Here is a 13,318-nt window from a genome sequence, read left to right as displayed (position 1 = left end):
ATGTAACTGTTCATGCTGAGTACCCGAGAAAGATTTGTCAACATGATTTTTGGTAACAAAATGCTGCTGAATCACCAGCACAATTTATTTTTTGTCCTAGAGAATCTCATACATTTTAAAAGAACTTCTACACATAAACACATATTTAGGTCTCCTATTGTCATCAGATGCAAGGTCCTAAATTGTGAACGTTGGGGTTTCGCAATGTTAGAGTTTCACCTTATTATCATTGTGACCAAGACATCTCCTATGATAATATTTCCAAATCTGTATCTGTACCAAATTACCCAAAACAGGCCATTATTTACAGAATTGTCACATTAGTATTATGGGCACAATATTGTAATTTCATTCAAGTTATCAGGTACTTGGGTATAATATAATCATTTGTTTTGTTTTAATTATAAGCTTCTTTGATTTTTATGTCCTTATGTTGTATCAAAGCCATAAGTCTGTAAGCACGTTGCCTGCTGAAGTTCATTTTGTTTTACAACCCACAAAGCTTGTGAGCAACAAGATACATTTTTGGGTGACGTGGTGATTTATTAGGAAAAATAATTAAATTACTAGATATCCAGCGTTAAAAATCAAGGGATAAAACTTAAGATAACACAGCAGGGAGGTGATAATGAGCCAACCCAGGCATGTCTTTATCCACACCTTGTCAGGTATGAACAATTAGCAACCTAAAGACCCTTGTACTGTCACTTCAAGGGCAGTTACTGCTGACGATGGGGATAAAGTTAGGCCAAATTAAGCTATCTATGATTCAGTACTTCCTATCCTAACGAAAGTCTTTGGTTGTACGAGTAAAGCTCAGTAAACACTGTGTGTATAATTACATAGACGTAATGTTCCCAGTTTAGCTGTAATTTCCCATTTGAGATACATTTTTATTACCCAGCTGCTGTTTTGTTTTTAATACTTGAAACATTTTTGTAACCTTTCTGTGTATTAGCATCTTTACTAACTCAATCTACAGCTAATCAATCCTTTATTCACAATTTTAAGCTGCATTTAAGTGCAAACATGCAGCAGAGAAGCTTCGTTCATGTATCTGTGATTTAATGATGTGACAGTGAAGGTCGCTTGGTAAAATGGGTCATGGCTGGATACTAGAATAATTACCTGTCATTGGCCAAGCTGTCCTCGAGCAGGAAATTAATATTTCTCTATTATGTACAGGGTTAGCTGCTGTGTCCTTCAGATTTAATAAATGCCATCATGACGGTACAGACCCACACTGGAAACACTCATATACTGTTCATTAACAAATTCATGCAAACGCATTCACATCAAGTGCATCCAAAAACCTTCAGCAAGAGAATCCTCCTATTAATAAATAAGAAGTGCAACAAAATACGTCGTGATTCTCCGAGCGTCAGTAATTGCCTTCAATAGATCAGCCTTGAGCACAGAGCAGTACAGAGCAGCTGTCTTTGTCAACTGATCCACACCAGGGACTGCACTGCAGCACCAAGACACACAAACACCCAGCCTGTAAAGAAATACAGTAATATTTCATGCATTCATTGAACAGATTGGTCACATGGCTGCTTTCTGATCTCAAAGTTTTCTTTATTTCCTGGGCTTAAACTGTTTTTGTAGTCAGCAGAGGATTTGGAAGAAGGAATGTAGGAGAGACATATATTTAAGCAAGAGGACTGAAAAGTATATTTTGGCATAGAATTTGTAAGCCTTTCACACTCTTTAACTCCAGTTTACATTATGTCTTCTTACAGCTATCCTTAAAATAAAAAAATAACCCAAATGATTGTAATTTTAAATATATGTTAAACTACACTAACAAGAAAAAAGAGCCTATAATCAAAAGCGTGTGTTTGCAGTAAATCAACCCGCTAATGTGGCAACAACAGCGAATTCAAGCCAAAGTGGCCTTTTTAAAATCACAAATTGGGCCTTTGAAAGTAATAATCTGTGAAGTCCTATGTGCCTTTTTCCATCGGTTCAGTGTTTTGCTTTATTGTTTTGGGTCTTTGCACGTGTAAAAAAAATAGGCACATAACACATACTGCAAACTGTGCTTCCCAGCATGCACGGCTGATGTGTTGACTTTTATTGATTAATATATCTACCAAAATGCAGCAGGAGTCATTCAGTGGGTGCTGCGCATCTGGTGTGGAATGCTTATAGCGAGAGACAAGCTAAGCATTTACATCTGGAGTCTGACAGCTATCTGAATTTTAACGTTATACAATCTAGATTAAGTACTTGGAGAAACTTAAACTGTAACTGTGCATGAATAATGCTCAGGTGTCTCTTTCTTCTCACCCCTCTCTTCTTTCAGGCTCCCCAGCTCGGCACACTGATGGGCGTTTATATGCCGTGCATCCAAAACATCTTCGGAGTCATCCTGTTCCTCAGGATGACCTGGTTGGTGGGAATCGGAGGTGTCATTGGGACTTTCATCATCGTTTTCATGTGCTGTACCACAGTGAGTGTTGTACATTCTTGTAAATTTTAGCCCAGGTTCATAGTGAAAATTCAGAATTTCACACGTTTTATAAAGTGCAGCATTCGTGGAGCGTAACATATTGTAGAGTGGAAGGTAGCAGATGTAGCAGAATTTATTGTTCAGCAGTGTAAGATTGTTATCACCATTATTGGCTCTGGTGAGAACAGCAAAGATTAAGGACCTTGCACAGAATATGGTTGGAGAAACAGAGGATATAAATATGTTTATAATGGTTCAGTAAATTCTGTGTTTTGATTAGTGAGCAGTAGCTTTCCATTAATGTGGTGCCATACTTTGAATTGCAAGTAATTACTTCTCTGCATTAGCCGAAACGGCTTTCTTTTTTATTTCATCCAAAAATAGTTCGCCAGGGGTAGTTTCACAGTAAAATTGGTCATACAGCTGTTGTTCAGTCTCTAAATAGAATCAGTCTCCTTAGTAAGCAGAGTCAGCCTACAATACACACAATGTATCTTTGTTTATTTTTCACAAAGATATCCCCCTTATTTTAAGGATAACAGCTTTGCTGTAATGTGTTTGAACAGCTTAAATGTTGACATTCTTTCTTGGTTTTAGTTAAGCACAATTTCTTTGCTAAACATATAATACAGCCCAACCCTCTTTGCTCTACAGTTCTGTACCGATGTATTGTATTGGTTTATGTCCAATAGAAAACTTTGTCAGTCTGGTAAGGTACCACCCCCAAGAATTTTTAATGTGTTACATCTACAGAAATATGGATAGTTGACCCAGTCGTGGTTTTAAACGGCAAGTCTAAGGTTACAGCTTACTTAAATGGAGCAGTGTGGTCAAAGAATAACTGCAATTATCTATTTAGGAGTATAGTTCACAGACATTTCCCTCTTAACAATGTGGCATTCAGCAGTAATAATAAAGTGACAAACTGGCAAGTGTTTTTAAACTAATCTTACATGAGATAACATTAAAGGAAACCAGAGTGTTGAAGATTGTTTTGTTTGGTAATTTATTTCAAACATGTAAACAATATACAGGTACATTTAGACAAGAAAATAAGAGAGAGAAAAATACTATACAAATTTTTTTTTTTAATATTTATATGCATATATACAATATACAAAAATCAATACATTTCAATATAGCCACCGTTCTGATTAATTTACATGTTGAAAGGGAGTGGGAAGAAGTAAACACTTATTTAATCCCACCCATTTGCCATAAATTATCAGTTAATATTTAGTCAGCGTCCTTACTGATATAATTTGTAATAAAAATAGTGAACACATTTCTGATATACTATATACTATATTATAACATCATGAATTTTTTTTTAAATAGAGACATTCACTTAATTTCAATATTTTCCCTTTCTTTATAGTTCATATTTTTATAACTCTTTTTATAACTCTTGAACTTTTGAACTGTTTTATGTTTGGACATTGCTTTAATTCCATATTCACAGTGTTCCATAGTTTCACTCCATGAACAGAAACACAAAAGCTTTTTCTTGTAGTACGTACCTTCCCTGTTTTGAAGTTACAAAAACCCCTTAAATTATAGCTTCCTTCTTTCAAAAAAAACCATACTCTGAATATTACCTGGCAGTTCTTTATTTTTTGCTTTGAATAGAATTTGTGCTGTTTGGAATTTCACTAGATCGTCAATTTTCAATATTTCAGACTGCAAAAATAGTGAGTTTGTGTGTTCCCTATAACCTGCATTGTGGATGATTCAAATTGCCTTTTTTTTTGAAGAGTAAAAAGTGAATGTAATGCGGTTTAATAGTTGTTGCCCCAGACCTCTGCATAGTAGCCTAAGTATGGTGAAACCAGTGAACAGTAGAGAATATGAAGTGATGTTCTGTCGAACACCTGTTTTGCCTTGTTTAGTACTGCAATGCTTCGTGATACTTTGGAATGAATATATCTTACGTGAGCTCTCCAGTTAAGTTTTTCATCTATTATTACCCCCAGAAATGTATTTTCACTGACTCTTTCAATATCAACACCATTTATTTGAATGTTAGCATTTGTATTTAAACTACTATTTCCAAATAACATAAGTTTAGATTTATTCAAATTGAATGATAATTTGTTTTTATCTAGCCAGAACTTCACTTTACTTATTTCATTAGTCATATCCTCCAATAAATTCTGCAGATCATCACCAGAGCAAAAAATGTTTGTATCGTCAGCAAAGAGAACCATTTTTAATACTTTGGACACTTAACAGATGTCGTTAATGTACAAGTTGAAGAATTTTGGACCCAAAACTGACCCTTGGGGTACACCACAAGCAATGTCCATACATAAGGAGCAACCATCATTTAATTTCACAAACTGCTTCCTGTCACCTAAATAACTCCGGACCCAATCTAAAGCTACCCCTCTGACACCGTAACGTTCCAGTTTTCTTATTAATATATCATGATCTATAGTGTCAAATGTCCCACGTTTTATAACACTGTTCAGTATTTCCCATAATCTTTTAATATTATTTCTATTTATATCTAATTGCTTCATATAGTATTCCTTTTTACTATATCTAAGTATATTAGTTAACCTATTTTTATACCAAATTCTTTCCATATTCTTAGCAGCGACAGTTCACTTGAAGGTGGCAGGTTTATATTTGAGGACACAGGCGTTAGCAAGATTATAGAGGATCCTAAAATGTTTTTTACGTCTTGCCAAGTCCAAACAGTGCTGAGAATTACATACGTAGGTTCCTGATACTAAGAACGTTCACAGAGGTTTGAGATGTATGAAATAAAACTTCTTCTTCTGTATCGGTTTAATAAGCAGTTATGGTTTTTTGTGTTATCGCTCTTTTCGAAAAGCTCAATTTTCTGAAAATACTCATAGTTTAGAGTTTTGCAGTTTCTTGTTTTCGAGACATAGAAGAAGCTACTTTCGGCTGCTCCATTATTCACAAGGGGTCTCCACAGCGGGTAGCGCCGCATGTTTGCTTTGGCAGATTTTTACAGCAGATGCCCTTCCTGACTCAACCCCCAAAGGATTTGTGTCTCCTGAACTAGGGATCTTTCATTTATTAGATGAATGAAAGCCGCTGTTTGTGAGATGTAGTATCTATTTTTATTTGCCAGAATGGTATCATTGACCCTGCACCAAATCCAGCAAAGTAGTGTTAAAGTGAAATTTCAAGAGAGGAGGTTTTAATCATCTTATTTTAGCCGGTGTAATGATTCTGGGTCTGAGTGAAGTGTAACGTTGCAGATCACATAACCAGGTTCCTTTTGTGCTGTATAAAGAGCAAACTGCCTCTCTGTCGATGATCTGTTTGTATTTCACAGACCCCACACGTTCAGTCTGTAAAAAAGAACAACATGACACACTGTGATGCTCCCTGGTTCCCTTTAATGTCACTGCCACAGAGTCATGTGTCAGAGTGACTTTGGACTGACACCCTGCCGTGGCCCTGAGACTCGCATTACATAAGACTCTCCCACAGGATCGAAGTCGCTGCTGTCAGTGGTCTGGCTGGCTTCTACAAGATGATCGTGTTTGATGCATTTGATTGTCAGAGAGCATATACTTGGCCTCCTCACTCAAAAGCTTAACATCTCTATTCTGAAGGGTGTTGACTTAATTTACTGTCTCTGTTGAAAACTTGACAATGCCCTGCATGAGAGCTTTCTGTCAGACAACACAGGCGCATCCAGCCTGAGTATGGCTTTTCAGTGGATTGCCTTGCTAATTTTATTGTACATGACAGTTTAATTAAAACTTTGTGGTCTATAAGATGTAAGAGCTGTGCGTCGTTCCTCTGATTTGCATTTTGGGTTATGGACTTTATGTTGGTTTGTCTGCGAGTTTGTGCAACCTAGATTCTCCTCCAGCTGAGTATATTTATAGAACGACCCCCTCAAATCCCAAACACTGCCTGCACAGACACATGCTGCGGCCCCGTCATTTTTTCTGTGTGACAGTATAGAGGGCATACTGAATGAAACAGCATATTGATAGAACATAATATGTAATTCCATGTTTGAGCCTGATATCTTAGTAATTACCTCTAAAATATAGATACTGAATCTCATCAGCTTATTATTTTTTTTCCATCAGCATCATAAAAATATAAATAATTAATAAAAAGGGGATAAAAAGATTTTGTGTGGTGCATGAAAAAATACAGCACTCAGTTTTATGGTGGAAAAAATAGCAGGAGAGAAAAAAAAAAGCTTGGAGATCAAAGCTGGTTCAGACACAGCTTGACAGGAAGTCGTGCAAACACACAAACACATTTGCAATTCCTATGCTTCATTTCTTATGCTTTAACACACACATACACACACACAGAGGAATCAGTGCTAAAAAGTTCCTTACGTCCATTTACTAGAATAAACTCTGAAAAACATCTCTCAGTAATTTCGTCTCACTGTTTAATATCACACACACACACACACGCACACACACACACACACACACACTTTTTATCACTCACACTGAGCTCATTGCAGAGCCCCGGGGCGATAAGCTCGAGCGTGAACGGTGTGTGAGAAACCCCCACCTCTCTCCTCCTGAGCTCCTTACATAACCACCGAGGCCTTCAGGGGCTCTCAGCAATGAGCGCGTGTGTGTGTGCATGTACATACGTGTACGCAGCAATGCCCACCTGAGTGAAATCCACAGGAGCCAAAGTGCGAAGGAATCTCGCATGTTGTAGAGCTTAATAATATACAGCAGGACCCCATGTTTTATTCACTTCATGGGATGTCACTGACAGTGCACTTTTCAGGTGCTTAATCACAACTGCACATATCTGCAGCTGTCAAACGCTCGCGCCAATATTTTTCTGTCACATCTTGGCGGAACGTTAACGAGCCGCAGTGCTCAAACATTCAGGGAATCGTTATATAAAGAACGCGCCTCCGTGTGGAACGGCTCTGACACATTAAACCATTAACCATGAAATTATACACGCAGGCCACCATTTTAAAAATCAGTGCTTTGCTGCAGACAGCATTCTCCAAACAGGGACGCTCAAACGTGTGTACGTCATACTGGTATATGAGTCTTTTTACCCCAGATAATGAATACAGGCTCTTACCACATTAAAATGAGCTTTAATATTCTAGATGGAAAGTCATCTGTTATTTGGTCTTCCTCATTACTTCCAGGTCTTGAATCCAAATGCTGTGAGGGGAAGGGTTGGATGCCCTCTGTCGTGACTCATTTAAATGCTTAGGATGCCTTTCTCGCTCATCTCCTCATATTTTACTCTTTCGCTTCTTCAATTTCTCCAAGCCTTTTCTTTTTTCCATGTTTCTGTCTCATTATTCCCTTTCTCCTCCTCCTTCTTCCTTTGATTCTATTCTCTCTCTTGCTCTCATTCTTATTCTATTATTCAATTTTTGTCCTTTTTCTGCCACGTCTGTTCTTGTCTCGCAGCATAGCACAGCAGCACCTCGTCCTCTTACTTATAGTTTCCATTCCCACCATCACTCTGAAAGTGAAAATCACCTCAATCACTGTCATTTGACATTGGTGCCTTCCATAGTATACCATCCACAGGGATTTCAAGTGATGAGCAGCACCCTGAAACTTCTGTGCTTTTGTATGTCAACTGATGAAGTTGTACCTCAAAAAAACAATTCTGCATTTGTGTAATGAAGCATGATAATGAAGCACGCTCTCAGGGCAAGGCAAAAGCTCCAGTCCTGTCGAAACCAATTTCCGCTCAACTGTAAGGTCAAAAAAAGACCAATTCAGAATTTGTCTGTAGCTTTGGGAAGAAACAGACCAAAAGTGTCCTTTGGGGTCATCAGTGGGGAGTGTGTCAGCTGGCAGGCTTTTCTTAAAAATGACTTTTTTCACCAAATACATTCCTAGGGCTCATCTGTAATCATGATGGCTTAGCAATTATTCAGGCCTTGCTACCATTCCGATTACATTTCGAAGGAAAACATCTCCTTTGTGCGAAATGTAAGCTGTGTGCTGTTGTATCTCATGTGGATGAGACAGATGGTGGGGAGGTCTAATCTGGCCTTTCTACTGGCATGCTTAGAGCCTAGAGGGCTTTTGGGTACATGTGAGTTTGGAGGCACTGACTCCAGGATTCATGGAGAAAGAGAGAGTTATAAACCAGAGGATGTTCACTAACGCAAACTCTCAAACCATCACAGTTTTAGGTTACCAGCCTGAAAGTGGGACGATAAAACAGGCCACAGGCTCTGGGTCAGTGGGAAGAAAGATTTTGCCCATCCTGCCTGCTAAAACAGAACATCGCTGGTTTTTTTTAGTGCCACTCTTCAAATGTTCTGCGAATACAGACATGATTTGGTCATCAAGTGCTTGAACTACAGAGGAATCTGTGTTAGATTTAGTTATTAGATCTCCAGTATCTGCTTTTGATCCTATGTTGTGGTCCATTTGGGTCTGCAGGTGAGATCATTGGAGATGAAAGCCAGGCAGTTTCTCATGCATGACTTTTTCTGCTAGAGTCCCTGTCTGCAGTGATGCCCAAAGGGTCATTTAACTAAAAGTGATAAAAATGGTATTTCACAACAGTGACAACAACAAAATCATCTGCTCTTCTGTTGCCACTTGTGGTGGTTCAGTCAAACAAAACAACATATGACATTAATTGCACATCAGCAATCAATCATAGATTGAAGGTGAAATTATTCATCTAACTGGAGACAAAATTTGAGTTTTGAAAAGTGATAGTTGCTACTTTGTCTTGTCTGCAGCTGGTTGTAGACAAAATCAACGCAGAATCGATCCATATATCGATACAGTTTCCACTGAAACACAGATAAACCTCAAATAATTGGTTGCTTGACCTAATCGCCCTCATTCATTTCCACTCCTCGTGCCTGTCAAGCCTTCTGTTCTCATAGAACGCACGATGAGGCTAACAATATTGATACTGTCAGATTTTCAACTCCAAATTCTTGTTATTTTCAAAACAGTGAGTTGTGACTTCACACAGACAAAAGCAGGCTTCTCATTTCAAGCCAGTTACCTACTGATTTTGCCAGCTGAAATCGCAGCTGTCACTAACATGCTCAGTTTGTCAGCTTTAGTTTTCTAATTATATTTCGCTCCATGAGCACTGGTTCACACAAAGAGCTTTGATAAAGTCTTAAATTGGCACTTGCATAAATAACTGGATCTAAACCTCTGTTTCTCAGGAAATAGTCAGAACTCTTACAATGCTACTCCTTCAGACTGAACTGAAAGAGCTGTATTGTTTGCTGTGCTTCAGACTAGAATTAACGATATATATCTTCAGAATGAGATGGCAGAAATAAGATTCTGCTATGAGCATAAATTACAGTGCAGTACTTCTTGGAAATTAAAACATATAGACCACCTTCCAGACTCATAGTAATTGAAAATCACGTATCAATATAAAACAGAGCATGTGTTTTAAAGACAAAGTCAAAGGGGGGGTATAGTGTATAATTTACCTTTAATATTATTGACATACATAAAATTCAGAGCGAAGCATTACTAAAGCACCAATCCTGTTTGGCTACACTGCCAGCACTGCAAATCAGACAAGTGCATTGCTGGCTTTTCTGCATGGAGATTCAGTGATTGGGTATGCGACTGACTACCTCTGAGTGGCTGCTGCCCACATCAGATAAAACACTTAAACAATTACTGTCTTATCTGCTGTGGTGGGAGAAGGGTTTCTGGCCTCATTATGACCAGATTAGAGTGAGAAACAGAGCCCAACTCACTGTTCACTCCTGATCATCAGTCCACTGGGCCCTCAGGTGACACTAACCACATTAAAGTCTTTGCAGAGACAGATACAATAACAGTTAAACATAACCAGCATGGTTTCCCGTGGCTGGAAAACCTCACTCCAGTGTAGCTGAAACAGAAACTTTGAAAAGAAACAACCATTGATTGTTGTGGTAAATTAATAAATAATAATAAGTAATTGTTCTGTAAAATGTTGCATTTATTAACCACTATTCTTGTCAGTAACAGAATTTACTGTTGTTCTTTTTTACCTTACATTTTAGGAAGGTGATTACAGTTTAAATGTTACCCAGGACAGACTGCTATTGCACTAATGCTGCATGCAAGCACAGATTGAATTAATAATATATATAACTTTACATTCAAAACTCAACTAATAATAACATAATAAACTAGAACAACTCATTTATAGAAAAGCCCCCAAAAATAGGAGAAAGTGAGACATGTTTTAGGCAGCCAGTTCTCACATTTCGTCCTCGCGTTTCTCTTTCTGTGTCTGCCTCTGTCTTTCATGTGCAGACAATGTGAAAAGACACTCAGAAATTCAACAATAGCAACTAAAAGAATAATGAAATCTTAATGCTGTCTTTGTACTGTCAAACACACTCTCCCGCTCTCTTTCCCAGTCACTCTCAGTGCTTTCACGTTGTCATTTTTTATTTCTTCTGAACCATTCTTCCACTCTCTGCGTACATCTCTCCCTCTTGTCCTCTGCAGGCCAGTCGGGACTCGCGCTTTGTGTTGCAGGCGACTGTGATAGCCGTGAGCTTCGCTTTACCGTGCCCTTACATATCTCAACTCGACAGAGTTCCATAAGAGTTGTCGCTGGATGTCTGAATGTGCTCTGTTGCCTTATTTGACAGAAATATGTGCATTCTTCCTGTTTGTTTCTGGTCATTTGATAAACAAAATGTCTGTATTTCGTGAATAAATACATCTCCAATTACAAAACTGGAGTAGAAAAAATATTAGAATATTGCTGTTGATTTCCTTTCGGCTCTGCTGAAAGCCTCTAGGAATGTGCTAAAAATTCTTCAATGCAGGAAAGACCCTACTCTGTCTTTGGTATCCACAGAAAAGCCTCATTAACGGTTAGATGGACTTCCATTACAATTTTTTTCAGCTATCCATGGTAGCAAGAGGATAAACTAATGACTTGATGGATCAGGGTTATCCACTAACTCTTCAACATGCACTATTGCAGCAGCACAGAGGCAGGCTTGTGCTGAAATATCTTGAAGGGGGTTTGAAAATGTTTCACATATTCGTACACTGTGTTGAACTGAAATAGTTCCAATGACTTTGACTGACATTAACTGCTCAAGCTTTAACATCAAGTCATGTATTTTAGATGTCTGACATTTAGATTTATGTTCCCGCCACATCCTGATTAGTGTGATCTCTCCTTTGAATTTAGTGCTGATTATTATAAAAATTATTGTTTCAGGGGGTTTTTTTCCAACTAACTTGATTTGCACATATAGCATTGTGGTTGCGAGCATTGAGCTAAATCAGACTCTTAGTTTTGTTTTTATTTTATTACTTAGATTTAGTTTACCAGTTTCATTTCATTTTTGATGATATAAATAGGCATGACACCTTATTCATTGAGGTTTAGTTCACAATTTAAGAAAACAATAAATGGTATTCTTCACAGTTGAAAAGATCAAAAACTTGTGTGCGTAATTTGCAAATTTGATCTAATTTCTTCTTTTCCTGCTCCTCTGTCCTTCTCTGTGTAGACCATGCTGACTGCCATCTCTATGAGTGCCATCGCTACCAATGGAGTAGTGCCAGGTGGGTGAGCAGACGCTGGCACCACACAGTCATCGCTGTTTGAGTCTGTCCGCTTCTAAATTTCTCTTTTCGCTGATTGCTTTTGGCACAGTACACCCAGCGCAGCTTGATATCTCCAGAAACATTAAAAGCTTTAGTCTGGGATCTTGTGCACTTTAGCTCCTTGTCACGCAACATTATTTACACAAAATAAAGCATCAGCCAAATGCTTGTCATGAAGATCTGCATCGGCAAGTTTGTATCTGAACACAGACACATGAACGTGCATATGCAGGCTAGCTACATTTTATAAGCGAGTTTACATAGTAATGATGGCCTGCATCTTACCAGTTGGTGTGCATGCAGCAGGGGTCAGAGCAAATTACAGGCTTGTAGAGAAGTGTGGAAGTGTATGCCAATTATAACTGTCTCTGTTATAATCAGTCCCAACCCTTGTGCTGCTCCAAAGTGCTGATTAAGGTCTATTTATTTATGTTCAGTTCATTTATTTGCACACTGCTTGTGCATTTGTGTATAACAGTGTGATAAGATGCAATAACAAGAAAACCTTTTCTAGCAAATTCAGCAAAAATTACAACTGTCAGAAAGCAGTCTACCAAAATAAAAAAGCATTACAGAAAAAACTATTTTCTATCATTAATGTATGGAAATCGTTTTTTAATTTTAAAGAAATCTGCTGGATATTCACTGGTGTACACAGTGGACAGTTTTTTAAACATCTCTCTTGTTCTTTGTTGTCAAGTTTCTTTTATTTGATTGTGTAAAATGTTAGTCGTTAAAAGAGACAAAATTGAAGTGAATGTCTGCACTCACCATGGTGACATGCTAATGTCAAAACTAATTAACAGATACAAAAATATATGTATGGTTCAGCATGAGATGTCATCGTTTAGTCTTCTCACAGACAAAGTTACCCATTAAATGAGTACTTCAGAGTGATTTTGTGCTGTTCGTGTAGCTGGAGGCTCCTACTACATGATCTCCCGTTCACTGGGCCCTGAGTTTGGGGGAGCGGTCGGAATCTGTTTCTACCTGGGGACCACGTACGCTGGAGCCATGTACATCCTCGGAGCTATTGAGCTCCTCTTGGTGAGAATGAAGCCCTCTTTGTGTTCACTCTCTCTGACTTTGTTAATGTCATCACCAGGCAGTAACATGTTAACTTTCTTTTCATTTCATTAGTGTAGCATAGTTTATTAGTATTTAATGCCATAATTAATATTATGGCATTTGTACCCTCAGACCATGCAAGTGGTTAAAGAACAACAACAACAACAATAATAATAATAATAATAATAATAATAATAATAATAATAATAATAATAAT

The 13,318-nt window shown here is 37.9% G+C and overlaps 1 protein-coding gene across 5 annotated transcripts in view; it reads left to right on the top strand.

The window, feature by feature from the left end:
- Positions 1-13,318, top strand: part of slc12a5a (solute carrier family 12 member 5a) — a 197,454-nt gene that overhangs the window by 149,759 nt on the left and 34,377 nt on the right. For all 5 annotated transcript variants that reach the window (XM_085275021.1, XM_085275018.1, XM_085275017.1 and 2 more), the window contains exons 4-6: positions 2,309-2,455; positions 11,937-11,991; positions 12,950-13,080. In XM_085275021.1, the coding sequence (XP_085131147.1) occupies positions 2,309-2,455; positions 11,937-11,991; positions 12,950-13,080 (333 nt within the window). The remainder of the gene's footprint in view (positions 1-2,308; positions 2,456-11,936; positions 11,992-12,949; positions 13,081-13,318) is intronic.

The sequence above is a fragment of the Mchenga conophoros genome, linkage group LG5 (genome assembly GCF_057382185.1).
Source record: "Mchenga conophoros isolate Kocher_MC1m ecotype Shallow Benthic linkage group LG5, M_conophoros_male_GT1.1, whole genome shotgun sequence".
NCBI classification, from domain to species: domain Eukaryota; kingdom Metazoa; phylum Chordata; class Actinopteri; order Cichliformes; family Cichlidae; genus Mchenga; species Mchenga conophoros.
The sequence above is the reverse complement of the archived record's forward strand: the minus strand, read 5'-3'. Positions and strand labels throughout refer to the sequence as shown.